Source organism: Pyrgilauda ruficollis, unplaced genomic scaffold, assembly GCF_017590135.1.
Source record: "Pyrgilauda ruficollis isolate IOZ18807 unplaced genomic scaffold, ASM1759013v1 scaffold73, whole genome shotgun sequence".
NCBI classification, from domain to species: Eukaryota; Metazoa; Chordata; class Aves; order Passeriformes; family Passeridae; genus Pyrgilauda; species Pyrgilauda ruficollis.
In genome coordinates, this window is record NW_024529155.1 from 331,821 (window position 1) to 358,988 (window position 27,168).

Genomic DNA, 27,168 nt, shown 5'->3' on the forward strand with positions numbered 1-27,168 from the left:
AAGGTGAGGGGGGAAGAGGGCAGACACAAAATATGCTCATCCTCTCACCTGCACAGTGAAATTGTAGAACTCCTGGTGCTTGTTCACCTCCAGGAATGCCATTGTCAGCCCTCTCTCAATGCGCTGGCTAAAGGTGCAGAATCCAATATCCACGTTTCGAGGTACAAACTGAAGCACTGAAAGCAAAGGGCAATTACTCCTACAGAAAAGTTTCTCCATGAGAAAGAACAAAACAAGCAACAGAATTCACAGGGCTATCATATTCTTCTTTCATGAAGCTCAGGACTCATTCAGCGAAACACCAGATGAAAATACATTAAAAATACATTTTGTGTTGCTGTATTAAATTCTCTACTCTCTAAGATTGGTTGCAGCAGTAATTAGATCTCTGAAAGGTATTAGTGACAAAATGCCCACTGTTTCCTCTTGTATACTAAAAGACCTTCACTACAGACATGTGGCTAACTTCACCTCACCTGACCACTGAATTGGCCACACTGAAATCTTGAGCACCCAGCCAATCCATGAAAATCTTCAGAAAATGAAGCAACAAATATCTCTTTCTTGTAGCCTGAAATACAGTATTTAGCTTGCCTAAAAGCCTACATATTGGATCCATTATTAGCATTGGTCTAATACTTTCAAAACACTTAGTAAGCTATCTGTTAAACTTAGATATAGACATCTTTAAATTCAGAAGAGAGAAAGAAAGACCACAAGGTAGAAAGAGTGAGTGTAGAGGAACATGATCAGGCACACAGATCTTAACTACATGCACATCTGTGGATTTCCACATACAGTCTTACCCAAAGAAACACTAGTTAGCTTACAGATCCTAATAGCAATATTACACAAGGTTCAAACCCAAAAAATACAACTCCTGTCTATCTGTATAACCACGTTAAGCAGTGGAAAAAGACATCGCGCCTGCGTAGTTGAAGTGATGTCTTGCCATACAATTATTAATAGAGCATAAATAGCACACACAAGCATATCTGAACAAAAGTACCATGTTGACATTTATTAACTCTGCTTGTATTCTCAGTCCCTGTCACTACCTCATGACAGCCAACCAACCAGGCAGTTTTATCATGCAAACAGGGCCCAAAGAAGATTTTAAATGACAACACTGACTCTCAAAATCTATTACATGGGTACTATTTTGCTTTAGATTATTAGCAATCAAACTTTGCATGAACTGTTGAAATACAGCAGCCATGGAAAGCTGAATACTACATAAGCAATCCTCCTGCTCATGTTATACACAAGAAATCAATCCTCCTGTTCACCAATTCTCCTACATCACGACAACATACAAAAGGCAGCTTTTAACGTAAGTTTAATCTGAAATTGACACAAGCATTATGAAGTAGCTGCACTGTGATTTTATGAATGAATATTTCATAGATTTTTTTTGTCTCTTCTCACCTTGAGAAGTAAGAGAAAGAGCACAACTATTTTGCAATGTACCAAAAAAAAAACCTGAAAAAAACATGAAGTGATGGGGTTAATTATTTACAATTTACCACCTCTCTGCCATGGACCTGTAAATTATGTTATTAACAAACAGAATTAAGATTCGCAGTAGAGCAGAGGGTTTTGACTCAAACTTGCATTGCAAGTGAAGAAGTTTGACTCAATAGGAAGCTACCTTTTCCCCTCTGTGTCAGGAGGAACTCACCTGTCTGAACCTGGAACCTGTTGTCTGGCACAGTGAAAGAAGGATGCAGTGAGAGGATGATGGGGGCCTCCCCACGAAGAAGACTGCTGTTCACAAGTGCATTTATGACAGCTATTGCCGTGTAAACAAAGGGACCAGATGTCACCAAGAAAGCAAATTTGGGGGAAATTTTATAAACCTACAAAAAAAGAAAAAATCAGAAATTAAGAAAACTCAAACATGTCAATGTTAAATCTGTCTAAACATTTTAGACCTACACAGTCTCATGCAGTTCTCCAAGCCACCTCATTGAGAAGCAGGAAGATGAAGTCTTTATTTTTCAAAGAGCAGCAGAAGCACACACACAAGTGCTGTGCCTTGCAGCCTCTGCTCCAGTGCATCAGAGGCAACTCTCCTATGCTAAATGCACCTACTGGGATCTCTTCACCACAACACACTAATCTCAGCACTTCTTGATTTATCACATTCCCACGTATTAGCACTCTGCCTTCCCTACATTCTGCTGGTGCACATAACATTTCCCATACAAAATTCCTGTTTACTTACTGAACTGCTTGCATAGCTTCTGCATTTCAGTCATACACCACATAGTGAATGCATCCTATACTAATCATATGAGGCACGCAAGGAGCAAAATACACATAACCAATACTCTTTAGATATAATTTTCACTCTCAAGAAAACTTTCTTCCAGGGAACACTTCTACCTGCTTGTTTCAACACAGTTACCAGATTACAATTCTCCTCTTCCAATTCATGTCCTGACTTTGAGTCTTCTTAAAAACCCTGAGGAGCCTTAGACATAATGTAAAAAAATGAGATTGGAAGTTAAATATAAACCTTGAACCATGCAGACACTCTCATCCATCATTTCTCAGCCACCTAAATAGAACAAACAAAGGGTTTTCTTTATTTACACATATTGCAGTATCTTCCTTCCTTCAGAGAAACTCTCAACATTAAGAACACCTGTTTCCCCACCATTACTTTCTTCCTTCCTTCTTGGTTTACTCCCCCAGTTTGCTTTATTTGCCTGTGGCAGTCACACTTCAGAAGTATTTTGGGATATCCAACAAGGTGGCCTCATGAATAAATAATGTAAACCAGAGACCCAGAGTTTCTGATAAATGTGGACCTAATTACTGAAGGGGTGCTAGCACCTTGCAGATGCCATGCTGGGGAAGGGATGTGTTAGATACCTTCAGCTTCAGGAACAGCCTTATAGAAAACCACAGTGCCACTTAAATTGTGACCCACATATTCCTTTTTGGCATTTCTGCTGTAGTGTAAAGTGATGGCAACTGCTGTTGAGATGAGACAGCAAGCAGCTCTTTCCTGTCTTCTAAAATGCCTGCATTTCAGAGAGCTCAGAAGAAACTACCAGAAGAAACTACCTCAGCAGCAGAAGGAAATGAGAAAAATAATCTATGCTGCTCATTATGCCTTTTTCCTTCTTAGCCCACAAATATATGCAACACCCAACTTTTATTTAAATGGATTTAGATCCATAAAACTCAAATTTGTTTGATATGAATTCTGTGCACAGCTCCTTACAGTTCCTCTTATCTGAAATTTTATTCTTTTATCTCATGATGAAATAATCTCTGCAGCTTCAGTTTGTCAAAGAGAAACAGCAGTTAAAATGGGTAACACATGCCAAAAGAAAGTTGCCCATTACTTGCAAATGAGACTACTTAAAAGGCAAGAAAAAGAGGAATTAGAATTACAAATCTCAGTGACAATTTGCTGGCGATTTCTGAAGCAGTATATGCTGAGGAAGAGAGGCTTGCTGCAGCCAGCATATACTTATGCACTGGAGTTGGGTATTTCAGATACAAAAACAAGCCTCTGTAACCAACTCAGCTGCCTCCATCTCTGACTGGTTGTGTAGCACCACAGACAACCAGGAAAGCAGCCCTGGAATTAACTTTTTCATCTCAACAATTAACACTGGTTCCCTTCCGTGCTTCACTGCATCAGAAGAGCAACAGCAACTCCAGAATGGACATCCAAAATAAAAATACACTTATAACAGTAATTTTGAGGTAGGCGGATTAGAACCACTACAGAAGTCAAAACAATAGCTATTTCTGCTTGAGATATTGCAGGCTTGTCTAGAATTAGCTCTCTTCAGCCTAATCTAATATGATAGAAATAACAGACCCATGACAGCATGATGCTGTCTACAAGCTAATTCACAGAGAAGCCTACAAAGTTATCAAGGATAGATGAGCACAGCTCATGACTCTGGAATCATGATTCATGAATGAGAATAGCTGCTCTTGGCACAGCTCTAATGGTTCACAAACCCAGCCATCCATCCAACTCTCTCTTGGAAGTTTCACCTCTAGTGCTAGGACAGCTGGATGCTAACAAATTAGGTGTTTATACATTTTAGAGTGTCGCTATTGAAGTACACAAGCATGGATTTCTTATATTAAAATGTACTAGTACTTTAACATCATGGGCCAGAATGCCAGAGAACACAAAACTCCAGTGCAGTTTGGAGCCATTCCCACCGCAAAAGCAGAAACCTTCAGCAGAAGCAGAGAACTCTTACAACACCGAGAATTAAGCTATCCCTGCTCCAAAGTGCAATGACTAACCCAACTCTGCTGTTCCCAGGACACAGCCTAGCTCATTCCAAGCTACCCTCACAAGGGAAAGCACATCCAGCACAGAAAGTTTTTAAGACTCAGTTTACTAAGGCTAGAGGAGTATTTAGGAAAAACATGGCTATCTTTTCTTTGTCCCTTATGATGTTTCATAAGCATTTGCTATGATTATTGTCTGCTAAAATACTTGAACAGATGCACTTTGACACAACCTAATCCATGCCTACACTCCACTGTATTATGCTGTGTACACATCTGGCAGAAAGCATCAACAACTGATTTTCTCACCACCACCTTATTAAGAATCCTATAAAGAGCCTGTAGAGGGTGTTTAACTTCCTGAATATGGACTACAAAGGCTCACAGGTCTTAAAAATACCACAAAGCTTCTGTTTCTAGGCACATTAGGATCCTGAGGCAGCAGCTCTCACTGGTTTTGCACACCTCAGCAGTACCAGCCACAGCTTCAGCAGTGGTGAAGCAGCAATGAAGCTAGTGCAAGCCCAGAAGGTGGCATCTTTGAAAGAATAATTTACCTGGCAATGACCTGAACTCCACATTTTGAAGGCAGAGTTCACTGATTTGGAATTATAGGAAGTGGTAGGTTAAGGACACAGCACCAAACCCACATTAAATACAACAACAAAGTGGCTAAGGTAAAAATGCCAGATGTGTGATAAAATTTCCAAGCACAAATGAGGCTGGCAAAAACCCTTTTCCTGTTGGCATGAACTTAATAGCACCAGGGGTCCTGGCAGTGAGTCACTGCCAACACTATTTTATTTTACACCCCAGTGCAAGTCAAGTCAAGAGAACATTGTCTAACAGATCCTACCCAAGTGTCATAGGCTTTACATTACAGATTGTTGACTAAAATTACTCTTACTCAGACAATAGGGTCTTATTCTTTTGCAGATGCAGTATGTTGAGACCAACTAGGAAAAACTTTGAAATTTTTGGTTATTCTCACTTTGCTGTAAGGATTTTTCTAGGGAAAAAAGTGACAGAAGTCTTTTTCATTTGGCAGTATCCTGCCTCCTCTTTTTTCCACTTCAGCAACTCACAACATTCAAAACAATAAAGTAGCAGAGACCAAAGTTTCAACTGAAAAAGTTGAGGGCAAAAAATGCTTTAATCCTTCTTTCACTGCTAAACTTGTTTCTTATTTAAAGTGAGCAGCAGTTATAACCATCACTGACATGGATTTTATTTTTAAAGCATACATTACTACAAAGTTAAATTTAACTGGACTGTCTCCTGATTTACTGTACATTACATCACAGCGAGGGAACATCTGTGAGCTGTAATAAGAGACACCATAAAAAAGCAGCTTAGAGAAGTGCACTGCTTTACCATAACTTGCAAACACACACAGTTTCTAGGTACTTTCAACTAACAAAAATCAGGTCTGTTTGATTAATTAAGTTTAGCAAGATGGAGAAATGCTGTTTAAAATACTGCATTACATCACCACTTAACATACTGCTGTTATAGACAGCTCTTTTTCAAACCAACAGTTTTTTTAGTATTCCACAGTTAGAGGTGAAAACATATTTGTTAGTGATTATTTTTAGTGCAAAACCCATATGATAGCAGCATTCTAGAATAAGCAAAACTGATTCAGCAAAGAAGTCTTTCCTTTAGATAAAAAAGATTTTCCAAAGGATGAAGTTAGACTAGCTACACTATTTATAAAAACAGTTACTTCTGAAAAGGTTTAGGACTTCTTAGAAGCTTTCTCCCTATTGAGAGCTTTACAAGGCAATAGTAGGCAGGAAAGGCAGGAAATAAAAGGAAAAAATATAAAGTGAGCTATCAAATGCTTGTTCCAATTAACCTTCAAATATTAAGCAACACATTTTATCCTACTGCTGTTAATAGTAAGAACGTAAAGCTTCCATATTAATGAGCTCTGTAAGGTCACTGAAAATTAAGTGCGTTTCTATCATTATGAACATCTGACTTCTTGACTATTCCAGTTTGCACAAATTGAAGGTATAATTTACAAACCAGAAGAAAAACCTCTTTGTATATAAAAAAAAAATCTACATAGCTCATGAGCAGGTGTTGCTAAAAGGACATAAACTACCCATAATTTACAGAGGCAGCTCACTGTAGCTGAAGTTTGGCAGGAATTTATAACACTCCTATCTTGACTTAGCAGTAAAGATGTACACCTTCAAAAATCACACAGGAGTTGTTTAATTACTGAGTGCAGTGATCATGGGAGATGCCAAAAGTAAAGGCATCAAGCAATTCTGTGCACAGAGAAATGCAAGTTATGTTCAATGAACTGCTACTTGAGTTAACTACAGAACAAAAATGAGATCACTGACTCACAAAAGATCATCTGGTACTGGACTGTGACAACTAGATGAATACAGACATGCAAAACTGCAAGTGCAGCTGAAAGTCATCTACATTAATAATTCTACTGAAGTATTTCCTCACCACTGAAGTATCTGATTACACAACAAAGGTACTTCCATACTACCCCTATGGCTTTTCCTCTCAGAGAGTCTGACACAGAGGTGGGGAACAGAGCTTTTAACCCTTATTTCAACTAGACAATCAATTTGAAGTTAGAAAACAATATTGAAATTTTGTTCAAAGATGATTCCTTGAATAGCAAAGCAAAGAAAGCTTTCAGAAAACCCCAAGAGAACAGCTATTCCTGTGAGACGAGTAAGGACAGGAGTTACATCTACCTGAAGGCTTAGAAATAACATGTTAGTATTGCACACCTGATTTTTTTTTCCCCCTACCTTTTTCATCTGCCAAATCAGGCATTTGGGATTCCACCACCTCCCCTGCAAGTGTTGATGGTCTCACTTATAAAATAGCACAAGGCTGTGCAGAAGGTTTCATTTTGTTTAAAGTGCCAAGTATGTAGTCAGCTAGCAGAACAAACAGACCTGCTTAACAGGTTTTTGAAGTGTAAAAGTTCTTCAGTTTCAATTCACCAGGCAAAGGAGGTGAGCAGTAGATTTTGGACATGACTTGCTCACCTCTAGCAAAACCAAGAAAGGTCTGTCCTAGAAAATGATGGCATTCTAAAAGTAAAAAAGTTGACATCATGTTCACATTAAAAAAAAAACCAACCAAAACATGACTAACATTTAACTTAAAATAAAGCTCTCTCTGATACAGTATCTACGGACTGTTTGAATTGCTGTTTTAGCTTTTGAACTAAACCCCTACTGTATTACATTGACCAAAGAGTACTTGTACACACTTCACACACTTACCTCTAGCTCTACTGATCTCCTGAACTGAACTCTGAGCACTTCTCTGATGGATTCACTGACATTTCGTAGAACAGCTCTTCGGGCCAGCACTAGAAATTAACGTCAGTCAGAAAATACCTTTTAGCTTCATCTCTTAGGTTTTTATTCAAAGCTGCATTTTCAACTGTGCAGCGCATGAAAAAGCAGGTAGTGAGATCAGTTGCATCAAACAGGTAAGATGAACAACAAGGACAGGGTAAAGGTGTGACTGTATCGTAAAAAGTGACTGTAAAGTTTAAGGAACTGTAAGTTTATTTTCTCTTTTTTCTTTTTCCACAGCTAATGTCTTTAGCATTCTGAGAAAAGAAACTTTTGAAGAGCCACTGAGGCATTCAAATGGGAAAGTAGCAGCATATTTAGTCTGACTTGTGAGTTCGCTGTCACAACATAGTTATAAGTTTTGTAGGCAACACATGGAATGCAGACATGGTCAGAAAAAAGCCACAGAAAATATGCATCTACTTTTCTCTTAAATAAAAAGTAAGCAAACATGACATTAATTAATGAAAGGGATATCCACAGAGTAAGAAAAAGCTTTAAAATCCCCACATCCCAATAGATGTCACGTCTGTTAGTCACACCTGACACTGTGACTGTGGGTTAAGCAAACAATTGGAAAATGTTGTGTTGTCATCCTGCATTTACTTTCCATCAGTAACTTGCCTACAAAAGTACCCAAATTACATTTTAAAAAAGTCTTCCTCATCACTAGCATAGCTAGATCACCTACATATCTGGAGGATGAGATTATGCTCATTCTGCTTTATTTCTTGCAACTAAGTTTTGAGAGTAAAAAATATTGTTCAGCACAAAAATGCAGCACTTCTGCAGCTGCCCTGGATTAGTTTGCTGGCACTGTTTTGTTAACAAGCTAGGAAGAGGCAGCAAAACACCAGAAAAGCAAACACAGATGCTAAGACAATTAATTTTGGAACACACTAATGTCACTTTTTCTGGTTACAAACACACCAAATCCAACTGAAAGTAAGTACGGGAGGAGGTAAGATACAAACATGAGCTAGTAAGGTGAAATTATAAACATGGTTGCAAAACCCAAACTTTTTTTAAACCAATTCTCCTTTTACATATTACAACATTACCTCACATGCAGGTGTTTTTTAATAAACAGCAGCAACAACTGAAAGGAGAAACTTACTCAGTCAGAACATTAAACAGTTTGGCAGAACAGCAGCATGACAGTAACATTCATTTACAACCAATGAAATGATAAAGCAGCCTCTAACTCAGAACACTTGTATCAGCAATTTTTGAGAACAATTTCATTCTCTGTGCAGTGTAATGTATTTGTACCTCTCTCTCACAATGGACTTTTTTCAAGTGAACTCTATTATTTTTAACAGTAAATCATAAATCAATGCTTTTACAGCTCTTTGTCTAAACTTACGCCATAAGGTTCACTTAGTTAATCCAAAATCTGCAATTTAGCTAGGGGTTCATATTACAGTGGCTTCTGAAAACCAAAATGAAAATGCTGGGAGTATCTTACCCGCAGTGACTAAGTAGGCATCAGGAACAGTGATGTCGCAGACGTACGGCTGCCTGGTGGTAGTCACAGCAGAGGTCACAACCACCACTTCAGACAGAGTAGTGGTCCTCAGAGGGGTGGAGGAGAATGTCCCTGGGCTGCGTGTAGCGCTGGTGGCAGTGGTGGAAGGAGCTGATGCATCAGCACCAGCAGTTACACTGCTTCCTGATGGAACTTCATGTCCAGGGGGAGGGCTGGCAGTCAGAGGAAATTGTGTGGGAGCAAACGATGAGGTCACAGACAGAGATGCTGTAGGAAAGGGCATTATGCTGATGGTGTCAGCATCTGATGCAAGATTATCAGGGTCTGTGGGAGGAAGGGCTGTGGGAACACTGCCCCTGCTGCCAGATGTTAAAAGCAGCGTGGGGTTAACTGTAGCACCAATATCCTCATCAGAACCCAGAGCAGTTGAAAGTAGAGACGAAGCTATGTTTAAGACAGGAGTTGCTGGAAAGGTAGTAAACGAAGAGATCAGATTTGTTTCACTGAGCAAGATGCTGCTGGTAACAGACTGGGTGTCAGAAGTGGGCAGCACCAGGGTAGGAACCACAGAGTGAGAGATGGAGAGTGAAGGCTCCAACTGAGAGGTAGCTCCTGTGGCAGCTGAGGTAAACACAACTTCAGAGCCCACTGGCAGTACCGAGGATGCTTCCAGAAACACAGATGACTCTGAGGGAAAATCTGATGATGCCATTGTTTCAGGAACCTGTGCATCTGGAAGGGATGATGCATTTGAATGAAAGTATGATGTTTGGCCAAGATGTAACTGAGAAACCTCGGCATCAGTGGCAGAGCTGACAGTGGTAGCTAAGTCCCAGCTGGTAACATCCTCAGGAAGTACTGATGTCCCAGTCAACAAGGTCTGAGGTAACAGTGTTAATAAATCACTTTGCATGACAGAGTATGAATTTAGCATGGTCAGTGATAAAGACAAGTAGCTAGATTCAATAAGAAATGGTGTTGATAAAAGATTGGATGGAAAATCTGAAATATTTAAAGACAGTTCGTCCCTTGTAGATGTCTTGCCAAGCAAAACCACGGATTCTGATGGCATTAACCCTGGCAGTTCCAGCAAGGTTGTCTGACTGACTGCAAATGACGTGACTGGCTCACTGGGAATGATGGTAGAGTCCAACAGAGCAGTGGTGGCACCAGGAATGTCGACATGAGTGCTTGGAGTCAACGAAATTGATTCAAGAACAGGGAGGGTCTGGGAAACAGAGATGTTCAGTGACATTTCCCCAGGGAGCTGATGGAAGGAGGGAGATATTGTTATAGGTGTTCTAATATCTGTAGTGCTTAACAAAAACATGCTTGAGTCATGGATTTCTGCAAATCTTGAAGAAAGTGAAACAACTGGTCTTGATGGAAAAGAAGTATCAAAAATCTCAGGTGTAGGTTCCTCCAATTCATACCCATCAGTAATTATAGTTGTAAATGCAGTTATGCCTTGTACTTCAGAGGCTTTGATGGACAAAGTTTCAACATAATCTCCTGAGCCCACATCATGCTCTGGTGCAAAGCCTGCTTCTGGCAGAAGTGAAACAGAGTCACAATACAGACAGTAACTGTATGATCTCGTGAAAGGCACTGGACTCTTGAGCTCACTGACAAGCTCTGATTGACTTGGTATTTCTGAACCAGCAGGCAAATTTGGTGCTGTAGTGGAGAATTCATGTGTAAACAGGCTGGCATTAAGAATTGTATTAGAGTTCACAGAAATGGCAGCTGAATCAAGAGGGAAAGACACAAGTGGAAGACTAATAGGATAAAAAGCAGGCTCAGCACTGGCTGCTGAAGCTGGTGTGAGCCAGGGAATGCTTGGAGTGGGGTCAGTCCTTTGACTGAGAGATTCTGCTGCCCTGCTACTCACATGGGTGTAAACATCACCATACAGGTCTGCACGATGTGCTGTGGCATCTGGGGCCACAGGGCTGGTTTCTCCCAGCAGCTTGAGATGGAGAGGCCATCCTTCTGAAGCACCCCCAAAAGGCAGAGCTGTTAAACTTGCATTAATGTTTTCCTGTGCCACAATTCCTGTGTCAGAAGGAATGGAAGGGAAAGGAACAGCTGTATTTGGAGGGTACAACAGCAAGTCTCTGCTTGCTGTTAGTATTTCAGGAACTGGTACAAAAGGCTTTAGCTCCATAAGAGTGTAGCTTTGTTCAGGGACAGCACTCAGAGTCTTCTGCTGTGCAGTTTCTGAGATATCATACAGTGAAGAAAGGACAGATAATGAAGGTGTTAGCAACACAGTTTCTAACATTTCTCTTGATGGCTCTACTGTATTAACTGAGTGATGATTTGTTAAAACTGCAAAAGACTTCACGGGAGGAGTCCACTGTGCCTTTGAAAAGGAGCTAATAAATTCATCATCACTTAGGAATGCCTCATTGCTCCTTACAGAGACATCTACCAACGGCGTACTTCTCCCTTCTGAAATCATGGCTGTTTCTTCTTGGCTAAGTAAAGTCCCATCAAAGGAAGTGGTAACTGATGATAAAACTGTTTGAAGCAAATTACTTTCTTGGGACTCCAAAGTACTCCTTGCTAACGCGGTTTGTGTCCTGCTGCCTGATATGCTTTCATGCACTGCTGAGAAAAAGGAAAAATTCTGCTGCTCCAAGGATCTCTCATCTAAATCAAGAGGGAGAGAAAAACAAAAGCCAAAACACAACAGATCAGCACAACCAGTAAGATGGCCATGAGCAAACGTCACACAGAATATTTCCGGAGACAACTGCCCAGAATTCAAGGGCAAAGACAAAGTAAGTAAAAACCCTCCACAAGCAAGTCAGCACAAATAGTAAGATTTCTTGTGAAATTCTATTCCTGGGAAATGAACAGGACAACACAAGCTGCTCTCAAAGCACTGGTATGTCTCTACACCAGCACTCCAGTAAGACCTGTGGAAGAGCAGAAAGTGTCTCCCTCTGACCTGTGCAAGGCTACACTCCATGGCAACTAGTGGTTTCACAAAGCAAACACACCATACAGGGTAACAAGGAACAATGCAGGGGGAAATCTACATAATTTTAGGTGGTTTGCTCTCCTTTAGTATCCCTTAATTTCCTCTGATTTTATTATTTCTTAATATTAAGGTCACTAGAAAATCTACTCTGTTTCATGGACCAGATCCTCCCTCTCATATCAGAAATGAGTGACACAAGAGATGAAGAGGGGTTCCCTTTTTCATAAGGCAAATGTGGACCTGGTATCAACAGGAAGAAATTGCTAACATGTTGTGACATGTTTGTAAGATGTTATGTGACATGTTTGCAATGTTATTTTTACATTGTCCACTATTCATCTGAAGTCTGGCCTGTTAGCAGTCACTGATAAATTGCTTCATTACACAATTGCTATGTTTATTCACAGCCCTCTATAGTATTGCTCTCTTTATAGGCCACCTGTAATAAAGCTTTCATTCCTCTTGTTTGCAGAGCTCAAGTAGTAATGGCCACGTTCAAACACAAAGAAGAAAAAGTTTGAGATTCATCACATATTACAACAAACAAAATAATTGCCTCTCTCAAAAAGTATTCTTGGGTTACAGAGAAGATCTGTGTATAAGCTTTTCCAAGAACAGATGAGTTTGGCAGAGAAAAGGCTGATTACTTTCCTGAAATGTTGAGATTGAATTAATAGCATTCAGAGCTGAACTATTAAAGGAAATTATGGAAAATTGCAGCAGAATAGATTTCAAGGGTACACACAAAGCATTCATCTTTACATTATCTATCATGCCTGGTCACCCTATTTTCATATGGGAGCGTCCAGGCAGTGCTGCAGGAACCCACTGGCAACACCCATTAACAAGGCTGGACAGGCAGGAATCACATCCAGTTAAACCACCAGGGACCAGTTTAAAGTAAAAATAAGCATACACATTACAAAGCACTGGACAAATGATACAGTACACAGCTCAACCGCAACTACATCTGTAACCCTTCAGAGGATGCCTTTAACTCAGTAACTCACAGGCAGTCCTGCAGGAATAGCTCACCTATCTGTTTCCCAGTGTTTAACACCACTTTCCAGAGGTGATAAACTGCTGTTCCTATCCCCTTCTCTCTGGTCTGTTTGCTGGACTCCTTGACACAACTTTTCAAGTGCTGACACATTGACTTGATAAATTTTGAAGATGCTGATCTGAAAAGCACAGCTAGGAGAGTTAATGCTTACCACTGATCACACCTAACTGAATGCTGTGATTATATCCTCTATATTACAAATTCCATGCACAATGTTTTGTAGCATAACAGATACTATTCTCTCAAGCAGTCCCAATTCCTTTTTTTCCTCCTCAAACTCAAAATGGTAGGCATTACCAGCTTCATGATGCTTAGTTGGGGTATGATGATAAAATATACTGCCTTACAATGCTCTCAGGTGAAGAACAAAAAGACAAGAAAAAACACTCTTGTAAAAGCTATGTAAGGCAAGTAAACAAGTCCATCCTCAACCTCTTCAAACAGAGGTCAGATGCTTGAACACGACACAGTGCAGAACAGTGCAGCCACCATGGAATAACAGCTTTCACAAGGAGTTAACATGAGTAACGGACAACGCAACTTCCAAGAAGCACAGAACCAAAATGTACCCTGACACAGCTCTGCTAGCTGACCAAAAGTTGCTTAACTTTTTTTCATTGCTAGAAGCCTCACTGGCCTCATTCTTTTCTTTGACTTACTCTTCCAGCCTTTACTTTTCTCTTTGTGACATTCAGAGTAAGCAGGGAGTTACTAAAGGAAGACTTACAAGGCTATGAACCAAACATTGTCAAAATTAATCACTTCTCTCCCTGTATGTATGTGCATTTCCTTTTAGGCAGCCCTGTAAAATCCTGCCAGTTTGGTACTTTGGACACCTAACCCTTGCTTACAGTCAATTCCACATTGCAGACAGACATGGTAACAGAGAAGGTTACTGCTTGTTCATCACAGCTTCATGCTGTAAATCTCTGCAGCAGTACACAAGGCAGATGTGACAGCTTCAACATAATGAGCATGGTGAATACAGCTGACAATTAATATGACCAGAGCTGAATACTAATATTAATTACTAACTGAACTTTTGATCAGGTATCTCCACAAATCTTTGACTCAAAGCTAGAGGTGATTCCACAAAAACGACTCTACTGCCTATCTACGTCTATGCTGCGCACCATCTTCTTCCTTCACCCACAGAGAGCCACTTTATTTTTGTTCAACTTGACTGGGGAGCTGGCACATGGCAAGATCCTGCTGGAAGTAAGTAAATGTCACAGAAAAGATGTTCTGAAGAGTTAACTGCATAACCCTAAGCTGTCCAACAGATATGCAGACCAGGAAAGATTTTAAATTATTTCTGACTTTAGAATATAGTTTTTAAATTTTTTTGGATGGTCTGACAATATTTTTTCCTTGAAAGTCAAAGGAATAGTAAATAATTATTTCATCACACACTTGTGCCTTGCCCCTTAAAAGTAAAGAATCTTGCCACCGGTGCCAGGAAGGAAAGAACACAACTTCTGAAATAGATGTTTCATTTTTTGGAAGGAAAAGATACAGCGTTATGAAAAAGTTACAAGCTGTAAGACAAAGTCAGAGCACTGTTACCTACGGCAAGTGGAAATGGGAAAAATTCACCTACGCATGTAGGATTTTGAAAAAAAACCCACCAGCAAGTTTACACGTTGATGTTCCACCCTATTTAATTTGCTCCGTGTTTTAGAAGCAGGGAGCATTAGTGATACGCCATTAATAATACAAATTAGTGTTTTCTGTCAACTCAACAGAACAGTGCACCACTTGAATAGTGCTTGTCAGGACAGAGCGTGCCTCTCAGGGAGAGCAGATGGGACGCATGGCAGATGTGTTTGGGAGCAGCCAGACAGCCCACAAAGAGGCAGGAAAAGCAAAGGAGAAAGGGAAGGAGAAGGCACACCATGGCATGACAATCGGCCTCATCAGTGCAGAGTGGCCGCTCTGGCTGTACCGTGGGACAAAGGAAGCAGACAGATTGCACATGTTCTGCTGCATCTCAATGCTATGGCTGCACAAAGCTACTGATGAATATCAACGCTAACTTGTTTGTTTGCACAGCTGTTACTATCGGGTGACGGTTCCCCGTTCCCGTTCAGATGGGCTCACATCAGACAAGCCAAACTACACCAGGCTGATAGCATTATGAAAAAGAATAGATAGCTTAGGGAACAAAGCTGTGATCCCAAGCTACAGCAAAGGCGAGGAAAGGAGAGCACTAGTGGAAGCGGCCACAAGGGACACAGATGGCACCGCCACAGCGCCACAGCTCAGACAATGACACTGGGATATGCGAGGAGCAATAACATAGGAAATCTGCTGGTGGCCTTGGGGTGGCAAGCTCTCTGCTGCTCCTGCTGTCCCCCAAAACTAGCTGGCGTCACAAGCAACTCACAAGTAATGAAACCTGTCACTGAGCTGAGTGACCCCCGAAACCGCCAAATCCGAAACTACAGAAGCACAGCCGTGCCCCACTAAGGCTGCTACAGACGGGTGAATTTGGCAAGGACAGAAGTTTCTCATGACTACAGCAAAGGACTGCTGCAGTCCAGAGTTCTTTGGTGACATAAATATACCATGTCTGCACACCAGAAAACTACACAAGTTCATAAACCAGAAACTAGACCAGTCATTTTTCCAGATAGCAATTAGAGGGATGCAGATTGCATCCTTCCCTGTAGCTGCAGTGCTAAAAAGTAATGTCTGTTCTATAGCCTGTAATAAAGAAAGGATGTTTTTTCAAATATTTGTAAAAATATACATGTATACTGATATGCTTTTCTATATTCTTCATTTATAACAAATACTTCCATGTATTTTTAAAATGCAGGATCCAGATGCAATCTCACCTCTGTCACGATGCCTCATGTGACTTCAAAAAAGTTGCATCACTTTTCTGCACTCTGCTATTAAGATATGGCAATTGTACACTACCACAATTCTCAGTATTTACTAAAAAGTCAGTAATTTTCTATATTACTAAAATATTAAATCATAGACAGGTACAGGCATGACAACAAACACAGGAAAATCTTTATTTTTAATAAAAATTAAATCTTAACAATAGAACCAGTAATTTTCGTTCTATTATATTTGAGAAACTAAGTTATGACTAATAAAATTTGCAAACAACAGAAAATTCCAGCAGACTAGCAGCAAAACAGTTCAAAACATGTATCACTTAAAAAAAAAAAATCTTCTGTGTACTAACACAATGACCAACAAAATTAAATTTTAGTAGCTATGTTTTTAAGGCAAGGAGAAAAATTGCTCTTTTATTACTGCCCATTGTTTCAAAGAGATGCATTTTAGGTAGAAAGGCAATCAATGCTACATACATTCCAAATATTACGGTAAAATTCCTGACTAGCTATATAACAGGAGTTCTCAAATCATTAAAATTAAAACTATGAGCTCACTAGGAATATTCACCACTAGAAACATTTACCTGATTATGGGATGGAGCAGCATATCTCATTTAAGGGAAGCTTTTGATAACATATATTTTAACCTTTTCTTCAAGAAATGGCAAGTAGGAAATTGAAGGCAGCATAGGACTCAAGACCACCCAAGGGTAGAAAGAATGATAGAAGCAAATGTATCTGAAAAAAATCTTAACTCTTCCTCCTACAGCTTAACACTAAACAACTTCCTAATTTATTTAACAGGATTTAGTACAGCTTCCACCAAAAGAGCTTGTATGCATTACGTCATTGCAAAAAATTTATATAGCTCCCTTGGGTAAGCCTCTAACTAAATTTCTTAGGTGTCTGGCTTGTAGGAAAATACCAGTCACAGAAGCATGTGCAGACGAAAAGCTGTCTGCGTTCTTCTCTGGGAGGCATTAAGCATGGATTGCACAGTGACAATAATTACCCCTAGCACACAAAAGCCAGGGAGAGGAGGGGATGGGAGCCTGAACTGTCCCTCCCTTCCCAAGCTCCAGCTCACAGCTGCTCTGCGGGGTTCCCTGCAGATTTTGGAAAGTTCTGGTCCCTGGAGCATATGCTGCACCTCTGCCCAGTGCACCCTCAGGGCAGCAAGGGACACAAACCATACAAAGTCTCAACAGTTCTTTCTCAAAGATTTTGATTTTCTTACTGCAAAAGAATCCCTCATCATTTACCAGATGCTCATATGAATTTTAACTAATGAAGCTGCTTGTACCACCTGAAAGGCTAAAAGAAAGAGAAAGTAATGAAATTGGAAAATTATGTTGTCTCAGCCCTCTTTCTCACTGCAGTTGATGAAAAAATTTATGTGTTATGAGGAAAATAGGTGTTACTAGGAAGCAGCAGGCAAAGCGAGTGCCTAGGTACACACATGCTCATTTCTACGTATTTCAGGTTTGAATACATAGCCAAAAAAGAAGAGGAACATCTTAAAGTCATTCTTCACCCACGTGCACAGCTGTGGTCCAGCTGCTGCCCAGGTGCAAGTAGACAAGAACCTCCCCTGCTGCACAGCAAATAAGCACAAGCTTCCATCTCTGTATGAGGAGAAAACATGCACCAAAGCAAAAAGGGGTAACGAAAAACCCATGCCTGCTGGCCAGCAGAATTATGAAGGCTTTGTAAAGAAAGAGTTTTAGAAGGCAGCCTAACTGCATTTCATAATCCAGGCAAAACATACACTACGAAATCCTCATGAACTCTTGCACTTGGCAGCCAATACCAATGAACCTATAATAGCAGGCACTGGCACCGACATTTTTTTTCCTTCTCCAAAATTAAAAGCCGCCCTCAAAACTTCCTTTAGGATATTTGCTAGTGACCATCACGTTAAAGAACTGTAGGCAGTCTGAGATTCCAACTTCCACTGCATGGCCAATGGAAGAACTCAGGAGAAACTTGTGATCTATGCTCTGATCCAGGAATCTTACATAACATAGCCTACATGATCCTAACATAGCCGCTGCTGAAGCAGAACAGGACCCTGGAGTAGTTTACAGTAAATGGTAGACTAAAAGAAAAAGAACCCACAGTTTCTCTTTATTTCACACCACTGTAACACATTCTGTTTGGCATGAAAGAGATTAAAAACTGTGCAATCCAAGAAAAACTTTCTTTAACAGAAGGTAACAAGCAGATCAGACATTAAAAGCAAAAGAACATAGAGAGGGGGTCAGAGTGAGCCACCTCACCATCCACTCCATAAAGACAAGCACAAAGTGAGATCCGCCTCCCAAACATTATTACAACCTCTGGAGAACCATGACTCAGCTAAGAAGTGGGCTGGGAACAAAGCCCATGCACAGAACAGTTCTCTATGCCTACACAACACCTGCAAACCCCAAGGATACAGAAATCCTGTCCTGTGGAACTGCAAGAAGCTCTTACAGCACCAAGATGCCTCGAGCTGACAGTCCCTCTCTAGAACTCCTCTGAAGCAAATTAGCTGTGACAATTCACTCCCTTTCCAACATTTCAGAGGGGAGAAAAGTAGATGTTTATGACACAGAAGCCTTCCATGGCCACTGTGCCTTCCTGCAGACCATCACCCACAGCTGAGGACAGCAGTGCCTTCGTGCAGAGCTCGGTGCTCTAACAGGACTGGCTGTCTGGCCATGCACACACAGGCACAGAAACCGCACATCAAATCCTAGTTCAAAGTGTAGCTTTTGCTGGGAGCATGCACGCTTTTTTTGGCACTTCGTTGTACATGACATCATTGTGTGGGAAGCCATATGCTAGAGATAAAGTACACACAAACTTGAATTGACTTTACAAATGTTAATTCTAAGAAAAACTCTCATCAGATTTGCTCATCGGGATAACCAGGTCACATTTTTAAAATTGAAAAGGTTTCCTTCCCCCCACTTCCTTTTTTTTAAATCCTTATTAATTGCACTCTGCACAGCAACTTGATTTTTAGTCTCTAAGCAGCCAGTGTCAGTTTTCATCCAACTGCATGACTAGTGAAAAGCTTTATGTTTATACTCAACACTGCAATGGCCACCAAAATGCAGATCCTGGAAGCATTTGAAAAGACCAATTAAATTTCTATCAGCCTATATTTTAGTGCAGATGACAGATCACTGAGTGGCATTTTGCACACAAGCAAAAAAACACATCCTTAAAACAATTTTACTTCTTACACTGCATTATCACTATAAAATCTCCACAAGCAATGAAATGAGAGCCTGAAGACAAGAGTAACTGTCTAATTAAAACAGATCATACGCTGTATCCTAGAAACCCAGTTATCCACAGGGACTCTCTTTATTGACATATATCCTTAACTGTGCTGTGCTGCCAACAGAGGAAAAAATACCCTTGACTGGGCTTAAAGTTGCTCAGGTCAGCAGGCTCGCTGCTCTAAAATCCTGTTACTTCAAGGAATAAATGGAAGCCCCAACCTGCAGCACCTAAAAGCAGCTCCTGTGAGAGGCTAATTCACAAGGCTTCCGCTACAGACACAAAAGCACAATGAAAAATCTGAATATGAGATTTTCAGCTGGCAGGGTACCATCACTCTGTATTGAACTCAGAACAACAGCTTCATTGCTCCGGGGCCAGATCGCAACAATATGCCTGTACATGCTTAATTTTTCAAACAGTTGTATATGAATAAGCAAATAATACCAAAAATCTCCTGCACAGTCGGATATGAAGGCATTTAGTGGTACTCACAGCATGTATCACTTGGCAAATCAAGGCACATGAAAGAGAATCTGTCAACGCATTTTCACAGGAAAAGGAGATTTCAAAGAAAAGCTGGGAAAGAGAGCAGAACAGTCCCAGCTACCCCAGCCTTTGAGGCTGAAAATAAGCATTTCACCAAAAGAGTGCTGAAAACATGGAAAGAAAAGGGACATTCAAGAGATGGAACAGAAATTCAAGAAGTACTCATGTACATTTAAGTAGAGGTTACCTAAGCTTTTTCTTTACAATGTGCAATTGTTATTGACCTTGACCTCACTTGGAAAGAGAGAAATTAAAAAAAAAAAAAAAAAACACAAAACCAAAAACCCCCACCCTGTAATAAATGGAGCAACTGCATAACACCAAAGATCAGACTTCTGTCATAATTCATACAAATAGAACTTCCAGAAGACAATTTCCTGGCAAAATTACCAGAGGCATTCAAAACAGAAGCATTACCTTCAAACAGTAAGACCCATACAAGAACTTAACCAAAACAAACAAATGAAAATTACCTTCTCTATATGCCGTCAAGCTTAGGCATCCCTGTACAACATAGACAAATTCAGTGCAAATATCTTTATTAGAGATTCTGGAACTGCACTGGCTTTAAGAATAATTATGTTATCAAGGATGTTTTCCTGTGCAAGTATCTCAAGATTTAGCAACTCATTCTCATCTTTTTGTTCTGTTCTCCTTAGCAACATACTCCAAAGATGACAAGTAAAGAAACTGCAGTAGCTCGCTTCTGAAGAGAAATGAAACTTGCCCAAAGCCTTTTCTTCTACATCCTTAATGCAATCCAACAGCCTTCATCAGTGCTCTCAGAGCACTCTGCTGGAAACACGTTATCCTGAGCTACTGCTGCCTAAGCTTCCAGACCTGGGAACAACTTCATGACCAACACAAATGAGTTCAGCTCTGCCAGCTCCAGCAAGGTTAGAGCCTCTTTTCCCAGCACAGAAGTTGGTGAAGCTGTGACACCACCAGTTATCAGACATACCTACTAAAATACCCAGGATTTTAAGGCGTGAGTTCTATTTCTCAGTATTCTTATTTGCTTTAGAGTCGTGTGGCACCCCAAACTTAGCATAAGGGAGCTATGGCTATTGAAGTCTCCAAGTCATGGCAGTAAGACTGTCCTGTAATAAGAACTACAGTTTCTCCATGGCACTAGAAACGTCATAGCCTCAGTTAACAACAGAGAAGAAGAAAAAACAAAAAGGTATAAACATTATGTTACTAAGAGTAGCAGAAATAAACCATAAAAGAATCTGATGGAGGAAACAATGAATATATAAATAATCTAAAAAGAGAATCTAAGCATAGATCATAGATTACATATTTCTTATGTACAGAAGAACCAGGAAGGTAACCAAACAACTGTCAAGAGAAGTATATGGGAGTGGAAAGCATTTCACAGTCCTAGTTTAAGGGGCAGTCTGCTCACAGCATGTTTTACAGGAACAATATCTCTTCAGGAACATCACAAAGTAGGACTTTCTAATTCATATATTGGGAAATACACCACAAAAACAACAATAAAAAGGGGCAAGGAATAACAATAAAGGCAGACAAGGAATCTCTTCTGACCAAAACTTAGCACACACCAGCCAAGCTAGAAACAATCTTGGGAAACAAATCCATTCATGTGCCTTTCTCAGGCAAGACTACCAGCAGAGCAACTGAAACACATTTCAGAACAACTGAGCATTAAAAAAACTAAGAAGCCACAGCACAGCTCAGAGAAGATGTTTGTGTTATAAATAACATTTGTTAGAGGCATTAAAAAAATCGTATTTACCTTAAAGCAGCAAGGAGGAAAAAAGTGGGCAAGGTGTCATTCACAGGTGGGTAACAACAGCCAGACTGACACATTCAGAAATAATCACTGCACACTTGTCACCTTAGCTGATGACTACTCAAGATCCTGTAGTACAGCACCACGTTACCTGGGCTGAGAATTGCTACCAAGGCAAATGATGACACTGAAGAAATTATCTTTCTAAGTCCTTCACAGGACCTTTCCTGTCCCTTTAGCTCCCTGGGTCATCTCATCCCTCCACTTCTCTACTGTGCAAGACTGCATAAGGTTCCAAATTCCCTCAATTTCTGCTCAGTAAAGCTACAGACATGAGACAGTGAGTGTTGTAAATTGCAGCACACATTGATCAAGCACAGGTCCATGTGGCATTCACATTCTCTGGAAAAATCCCTTCACCCAGGATTTTTCTCCTGGGAAGCTGAGAAGCCTCAGAAAAAAAGGAAAACAATAATTATCTCATTTGCATCTCCTGTGTTTTGCTCCTTCAGAATGTGTTTGGAGGTTGTTTACCAACAGGTGATTGTTTCATTGGGCTCTGGTGTGAATTGTTTTGACTCAATGGCCAATCAGTGCCAAGCTGTGTCGGGACTCTGGAGAGAGTCAAGAGTTTTCATTATTATCTTTTTAGCCTTCTGTAAGTATCCTTTCTGTATTCTTTAGTGTAGTTTAGTTTAGTATTGTTTAATATAATATAGTATCATAAAATAATAAATTAGCCTTCTGAGAACATGGCGTTAGATTCATCATTCCCTCCTTCCTTCGTCTGGGAGCCCGGCAAATACAATAGGTCCACAGGCACCACTCCTTGTACCACACATGGCACTGGTAAAAAAAGTCTCTGCTGAAAAAAACTGGGCCAGGTTTAGAAGCTACTCAGGTGAATCTCACATCTGGTAAAAACCAGCCTCATTCCCATGCACACTGGAGAAAGCAACTGGGAAACAGGGCTGAGATGCATTCTGGCTGCTGTGTCTCCAAGAGAAGGACAAGTAAAAAGAATAATATGCAGAACAGTAACCATGGGTGTCACGAGAAGTATACAGGCTTCTCTTCAATTCAGACCTTGGTATTTGTTTTGACACAATCTGATCTACATTTTAGGGCAACAGAGAAGTTTAAACTAGTGAAGTGTGATTAGTTCCTTTGTCATGTGGGACTCCCCAGCACAGTACACAAAGTTTTTAGAAGCCGAAATACATATACCTTAGATTCCCAAGAAACTTAGAAAAACTGTGGGTTTTTTTCTGTTAATGATGTGGTCAACGTATCTAATTCAATCTATCTACTTAAAAAAATATTGTCAACATTGAACCTGGTGTTCAAGTACCAGGTTCCTTTCATAGGAACACCTCAGGCTTCTAAACTATGTTTAGAAGCTGAAACAGCCATCCATTGGATTCTAAACTGAATTAAGAAGTTGGAGGTTGATGTCATAAATAGCTACAACCTTTCTACTTCAAAAATACCACTGCATTGAAACTGAGGCTGCCACTGTTCTCCACAAGGTACCACACACTTAAAGCATTTCTCTTCCCTTTCCAAAATTTTCCCAGAGGAAGGAAGTAAATTCAGTTACATCTGTAATGAGACAGAGCTGTGGGAAAGCAAAAGTTCAGTTTTATGGGGAATAATGACCGGAGTTTCAAGAATAAGAACACAAAGTAGAGACGAAACTGATGCACATTTTATAACTTGAAAATAGATATGATTTTCCAAGATAAAGAACAGATCCCTTTCTGATCTCAAACAGAGCTGTTCTGCTTTACTGCATGCTTAGTACAATTTAAAATAATTGCAGGCTTCTTCTGTTGATTTTTCAAAAAAACTGGCTTATCAACACAATGTCTCCAAACAAAAATTAAATTAAAATGACTGCACATATTATTAACTACTTCCACTTTTATCCAACATAATGTTAAAATATACAGTATCACTGTATAAAGAAATAACACCCATCTGATAATTTCCATGGTGCATCAGTCTTAAGAAACTTACTGCTCAGGAGAGTCCTATTTGAATCTGAAATGGGTTCAAAAGAAAGGGGGAAAATACACTAATGTTCTCTAGTAAGTTATCAGTTGTTTGTGATGGAGTATTTACAATGTACATAAATGCTCCTTCGTATATACCTTAGAAAGCTGGAAAATCCACACCTGCCTTAAAGGACAGAGGCTGCTAAAGGAAAGCACATCAGGTATAACCAAACGTTCTCTTAAGAGCCAACCCCAGCTCCTGTACATTGGGATCCTTCCTCTTTCATAGGTGGAAGGGCTAAACTGAACATCCTCATTTATGGTTGATGCATTTTTTTCTAATAACCTAATCCCAAGAAATTACATTACACATAGTAACTATATGCCCACACCTTAGAAACCACCCAAAGTGCTGAGACACCCCAAAATAAATTTCTTGAAGCAACTACTTCAGATACAGTTAAATAAATAAAATTATCTCATGAGGAAATATTTTCCTATGGAGATGAGCAGCCACAACCAAAAAAGTCTTCTGTATGACATTGATTTCAATTATTTAAGTGGCTGCACCATGCACATGGCTATTTTTCCTTACCAAAGCTTCGCTTTTCCCAAGTCACAATGTCTAGGTGTCCATTTTCAAAAAAGGCCAGTGTTTATGGATCACAGCACACACACTCTGTACTACTTTGGCCTGTATTGTTAAACTAGCATAAAATTTTTATTTATGCTAAAGTAAAGCAGGTCAGTCTTACACAAGTTATGAGCTCAATTTACTCTATTTCATTCCCTGTGCTTTCAATTCCCCCCACAACAAACAGTCACTTGGGAGTGGACATTTGGCCTAATTATCTCTCACTGTGATATTCCCACTATCCCATGCATACTCTCTTGCTATTAACTGACCTAATATACACACTGGCACAAATATAGTTACCATAGATTTAAGACATAATTTCTCCACTCCCTGATAGAAAAAACACTTCAGTGAGGGTTATTTCCCCAAAGAATAATTGAAATAAATTGTTCTGAAAACATAGGGAAGTTTCTATATTCTTTTAAACTGGACCAGATGGGGCTCAAAATGGTCTAAAGAAAAGACTTTGGAGTACAGGAGCTTGGTTATCCTTTGCTTTTAACCTGACATAGGTATTCACACATCTGTCAAGTGCTGTTATCCTAACCTGGGGAAGTTTGCACACAGAACCTCAACTACACAGAGAATTCAGTTCATTAACTAATACTGGACTTGCCCAGGAAAGGATGTGGTACAGATACAACCTGCTAATTAAAAATAAAAGAGAAAAATCACTACAAGTATGATAGTTTGAGCTTTGCTTTCAAGTGCATGATATTTAAACATTTCCATTTGCAATGATCTGAGCCTTATTCAAAATCTGGAGTAAGAATTTTCTTTTCTGCGCAGATTTTCTCCTGCAGGGCCAACATTACATGGCACCCATCACAGCGGTACAACTCAGCTTAGCAGTCCTAAGCAGAGCCCCTGGAGTGCTTTAGGAAACAGTGTCTCTCATCCAGCTGACTGCACAAGATTATTCAGGAAGGGATACAAACCCAAGTGGGCAGTCTCATGCTATAGCACTAGAAAAGGAATTAAACGAGCTTTTTGTGTGACTTTGTCTAGTTTTAGATGCTGCTCTTAAGAAAAAATATGGTCTAATTATAAATAATCCAAAGAACAATACAAGAGGGACAGAGGTGCTCCAATGAGGAAACAACTGGGATAAAGTTGGGATTAGTCATCCTAAAAGAAAAATTATTAGCGTCTAAAGAGAAGGTGCAGAATAAAACATGCCAATTGTTTTCAAGCTTACGTAAAATTATAGAAAGGAGGAGTAATCCCTTTTCCACATCTATACTGGACAGCTCAGCAATTTACTAATAGACATGAGGCTGTTTTCTAAAGGCCAGTCTGTATTGGAAAGGATTGCTCCAGATGATCCAGGAGCCTCCACTACAGGTCTTTAAGAACAGTTAAAAGAACCACATCAGAAATTATGATTTCAGCTGATTCTTGCTTTAAGACTTCTTTCAGACCTCTTTCCTCAATAGGCTGTGCTTATGAACATCCAAACTCTCCTGCTACTTGAGAAAGGAACCTCTCCAGGACATGTGAAACCAAAAATACTATCTTATATATAGTGAGATATACAGACATAGGTATATGGATGCAGATACAAATATATATATATATTTGCCATAAACATGAAGCTGCCAAGAAAAAGATAAACTAACACACTTAAAGGCATGCTGAGTGGGGAGTTTAATTAGTGATTATAGGGAATTCCCTAATCCTAACTGGCCATTAGTTGCCCATGGGTAGTAAGCAAAGTGCATAGAACTAGAAGAGCAACAGGAACAATATGTTCTGTATTCAGCTGGATAAACGCATATACAAACAACTTCACACCACTGAGAACTTGGCAGTGAAAGGGACCAGTGTTTGAAAGCAGTATGTGTAGGACTTAGTCACCAGTTGTGCATCCTTTGTGGTGAATGTGTTATTTACAGCACCTCTGAACAACCACAAAAACTCATTATAGAAGCACAACTTGTCTAGCTGCACTGTCAGGGACCTTTCCAAAGTGAGGCAAGCCTCCAAATTCTCTTTTTTTCCTTCCAGCATTGCCCATTCCCTTTCAAAGGCCACACTGTTCAGTCCTTGATTACAACAGGAATAACAAGTCAAATGTTATGAAAGACTCAAATAAACCAAGCAGCATTTCCACCTGTAAGCAAATCACAACTGAGTTTCAGCTCCCCAAAATTTGTTTCCGTATCTTCTTACAGCCATGAGAAAGGAGAACTTACAACAGTTTCTAAGTTATTACCACAAACATCTTAAAAGCATTCAGTACAAACCTCCATACAACTGTGAAGTCAAGAAAGTCATCCCCATCACAAACACGCCACTCTTTACTTCATTAGGCCATTTCATCCTCTCCTTCCCTCCCCTGCTGCTTCCCACAATACTTACAGCAAGGATGAAACCAAAGTAATGAAAACGTATTTTGACCTGCTTTGGACTCCTACAGCTAGCAAAGAGTTTTCTTTAGCAGCCTAGGCTGTGGTTATCCTCAGCTGCACTCCCAAGACCTGCTTGGGCCTCCAAAGCTACACACATTTTAACAACTAGTGCAGCCCTGCTAACAGAGAGTAAGAGCACAGTAGGACAGTGCCTGCTGCTGTGGAATGCCTCAAATTCCTATCACTGCTGAGAAAAATGGTGTGAGATAAATTTCCAAGCATATACTGCACACTGCACTGGAAGTTGTCCCTCTCTCAACCCAAACTTATCCTTTATGATGCTTCCACCTGCAAAACTCAGATGAAAAATGGACACAGACAGTTACACTTCTGTGCTGTAGGGTCAAGGCTCTGGCACCTGCAGCAGCAGTGGTTATTTCAGCCTCAGCTGGGAAGGCAAAAGAGGCTGCTCTTTCTGTGCAAGTAAAACTGGGAGAAAATCTATGAATGCACTTCTTGCCCTAAGAGATAGAGCTATTCTAACATTGCCACCCTAGGATCAAAGCAGAGTGGTTTGCCCCCTC

The 27,168-nt window shown here is 40.1% G+C and overlaps 1 protein-coding gene across 5 annotated transcripts in view; it reads right to left on the minus strand.

Moving 5' to 3' along the window:
* The window catches only part of KIAA1549 (KIAA1549 ortholog), a 140,554-nt gene that overhangs the window by 60,298 nt on the left and 53,088 nt on the right, over window positions 1-27,168 (minus strand). For all 5 annotated transcript variants that reach the window (XR_005956721.1, XR_005956722.1, XM_041485948.1 and 2 more), the window contains exons 2-5: window positions 9,091-11,766; window positions 7,545-7,633; window positions 1,682-1,859; window positions 49-176 (exon numbers count right to left, since the gene is read on the minus strand). Coding sequence is in view for 3 of the 5 variants with exons in the window: in XM_041485948.1 (XP_041341882.1) it covers window positions 49-176; window positions 1,682-1,859; window positions 7,545-7,633; window positions 9,091-11,766 (3,071 nt within the window). In the remaining 2 variants the exon portion in view is untranslated. The remainder of the gene's footprint in view (window positions 1-48; window positions 177-1,681; window positions 1,860-7,544; window positions 7,634-9,090; window positions 11,767-27,168) is intronic.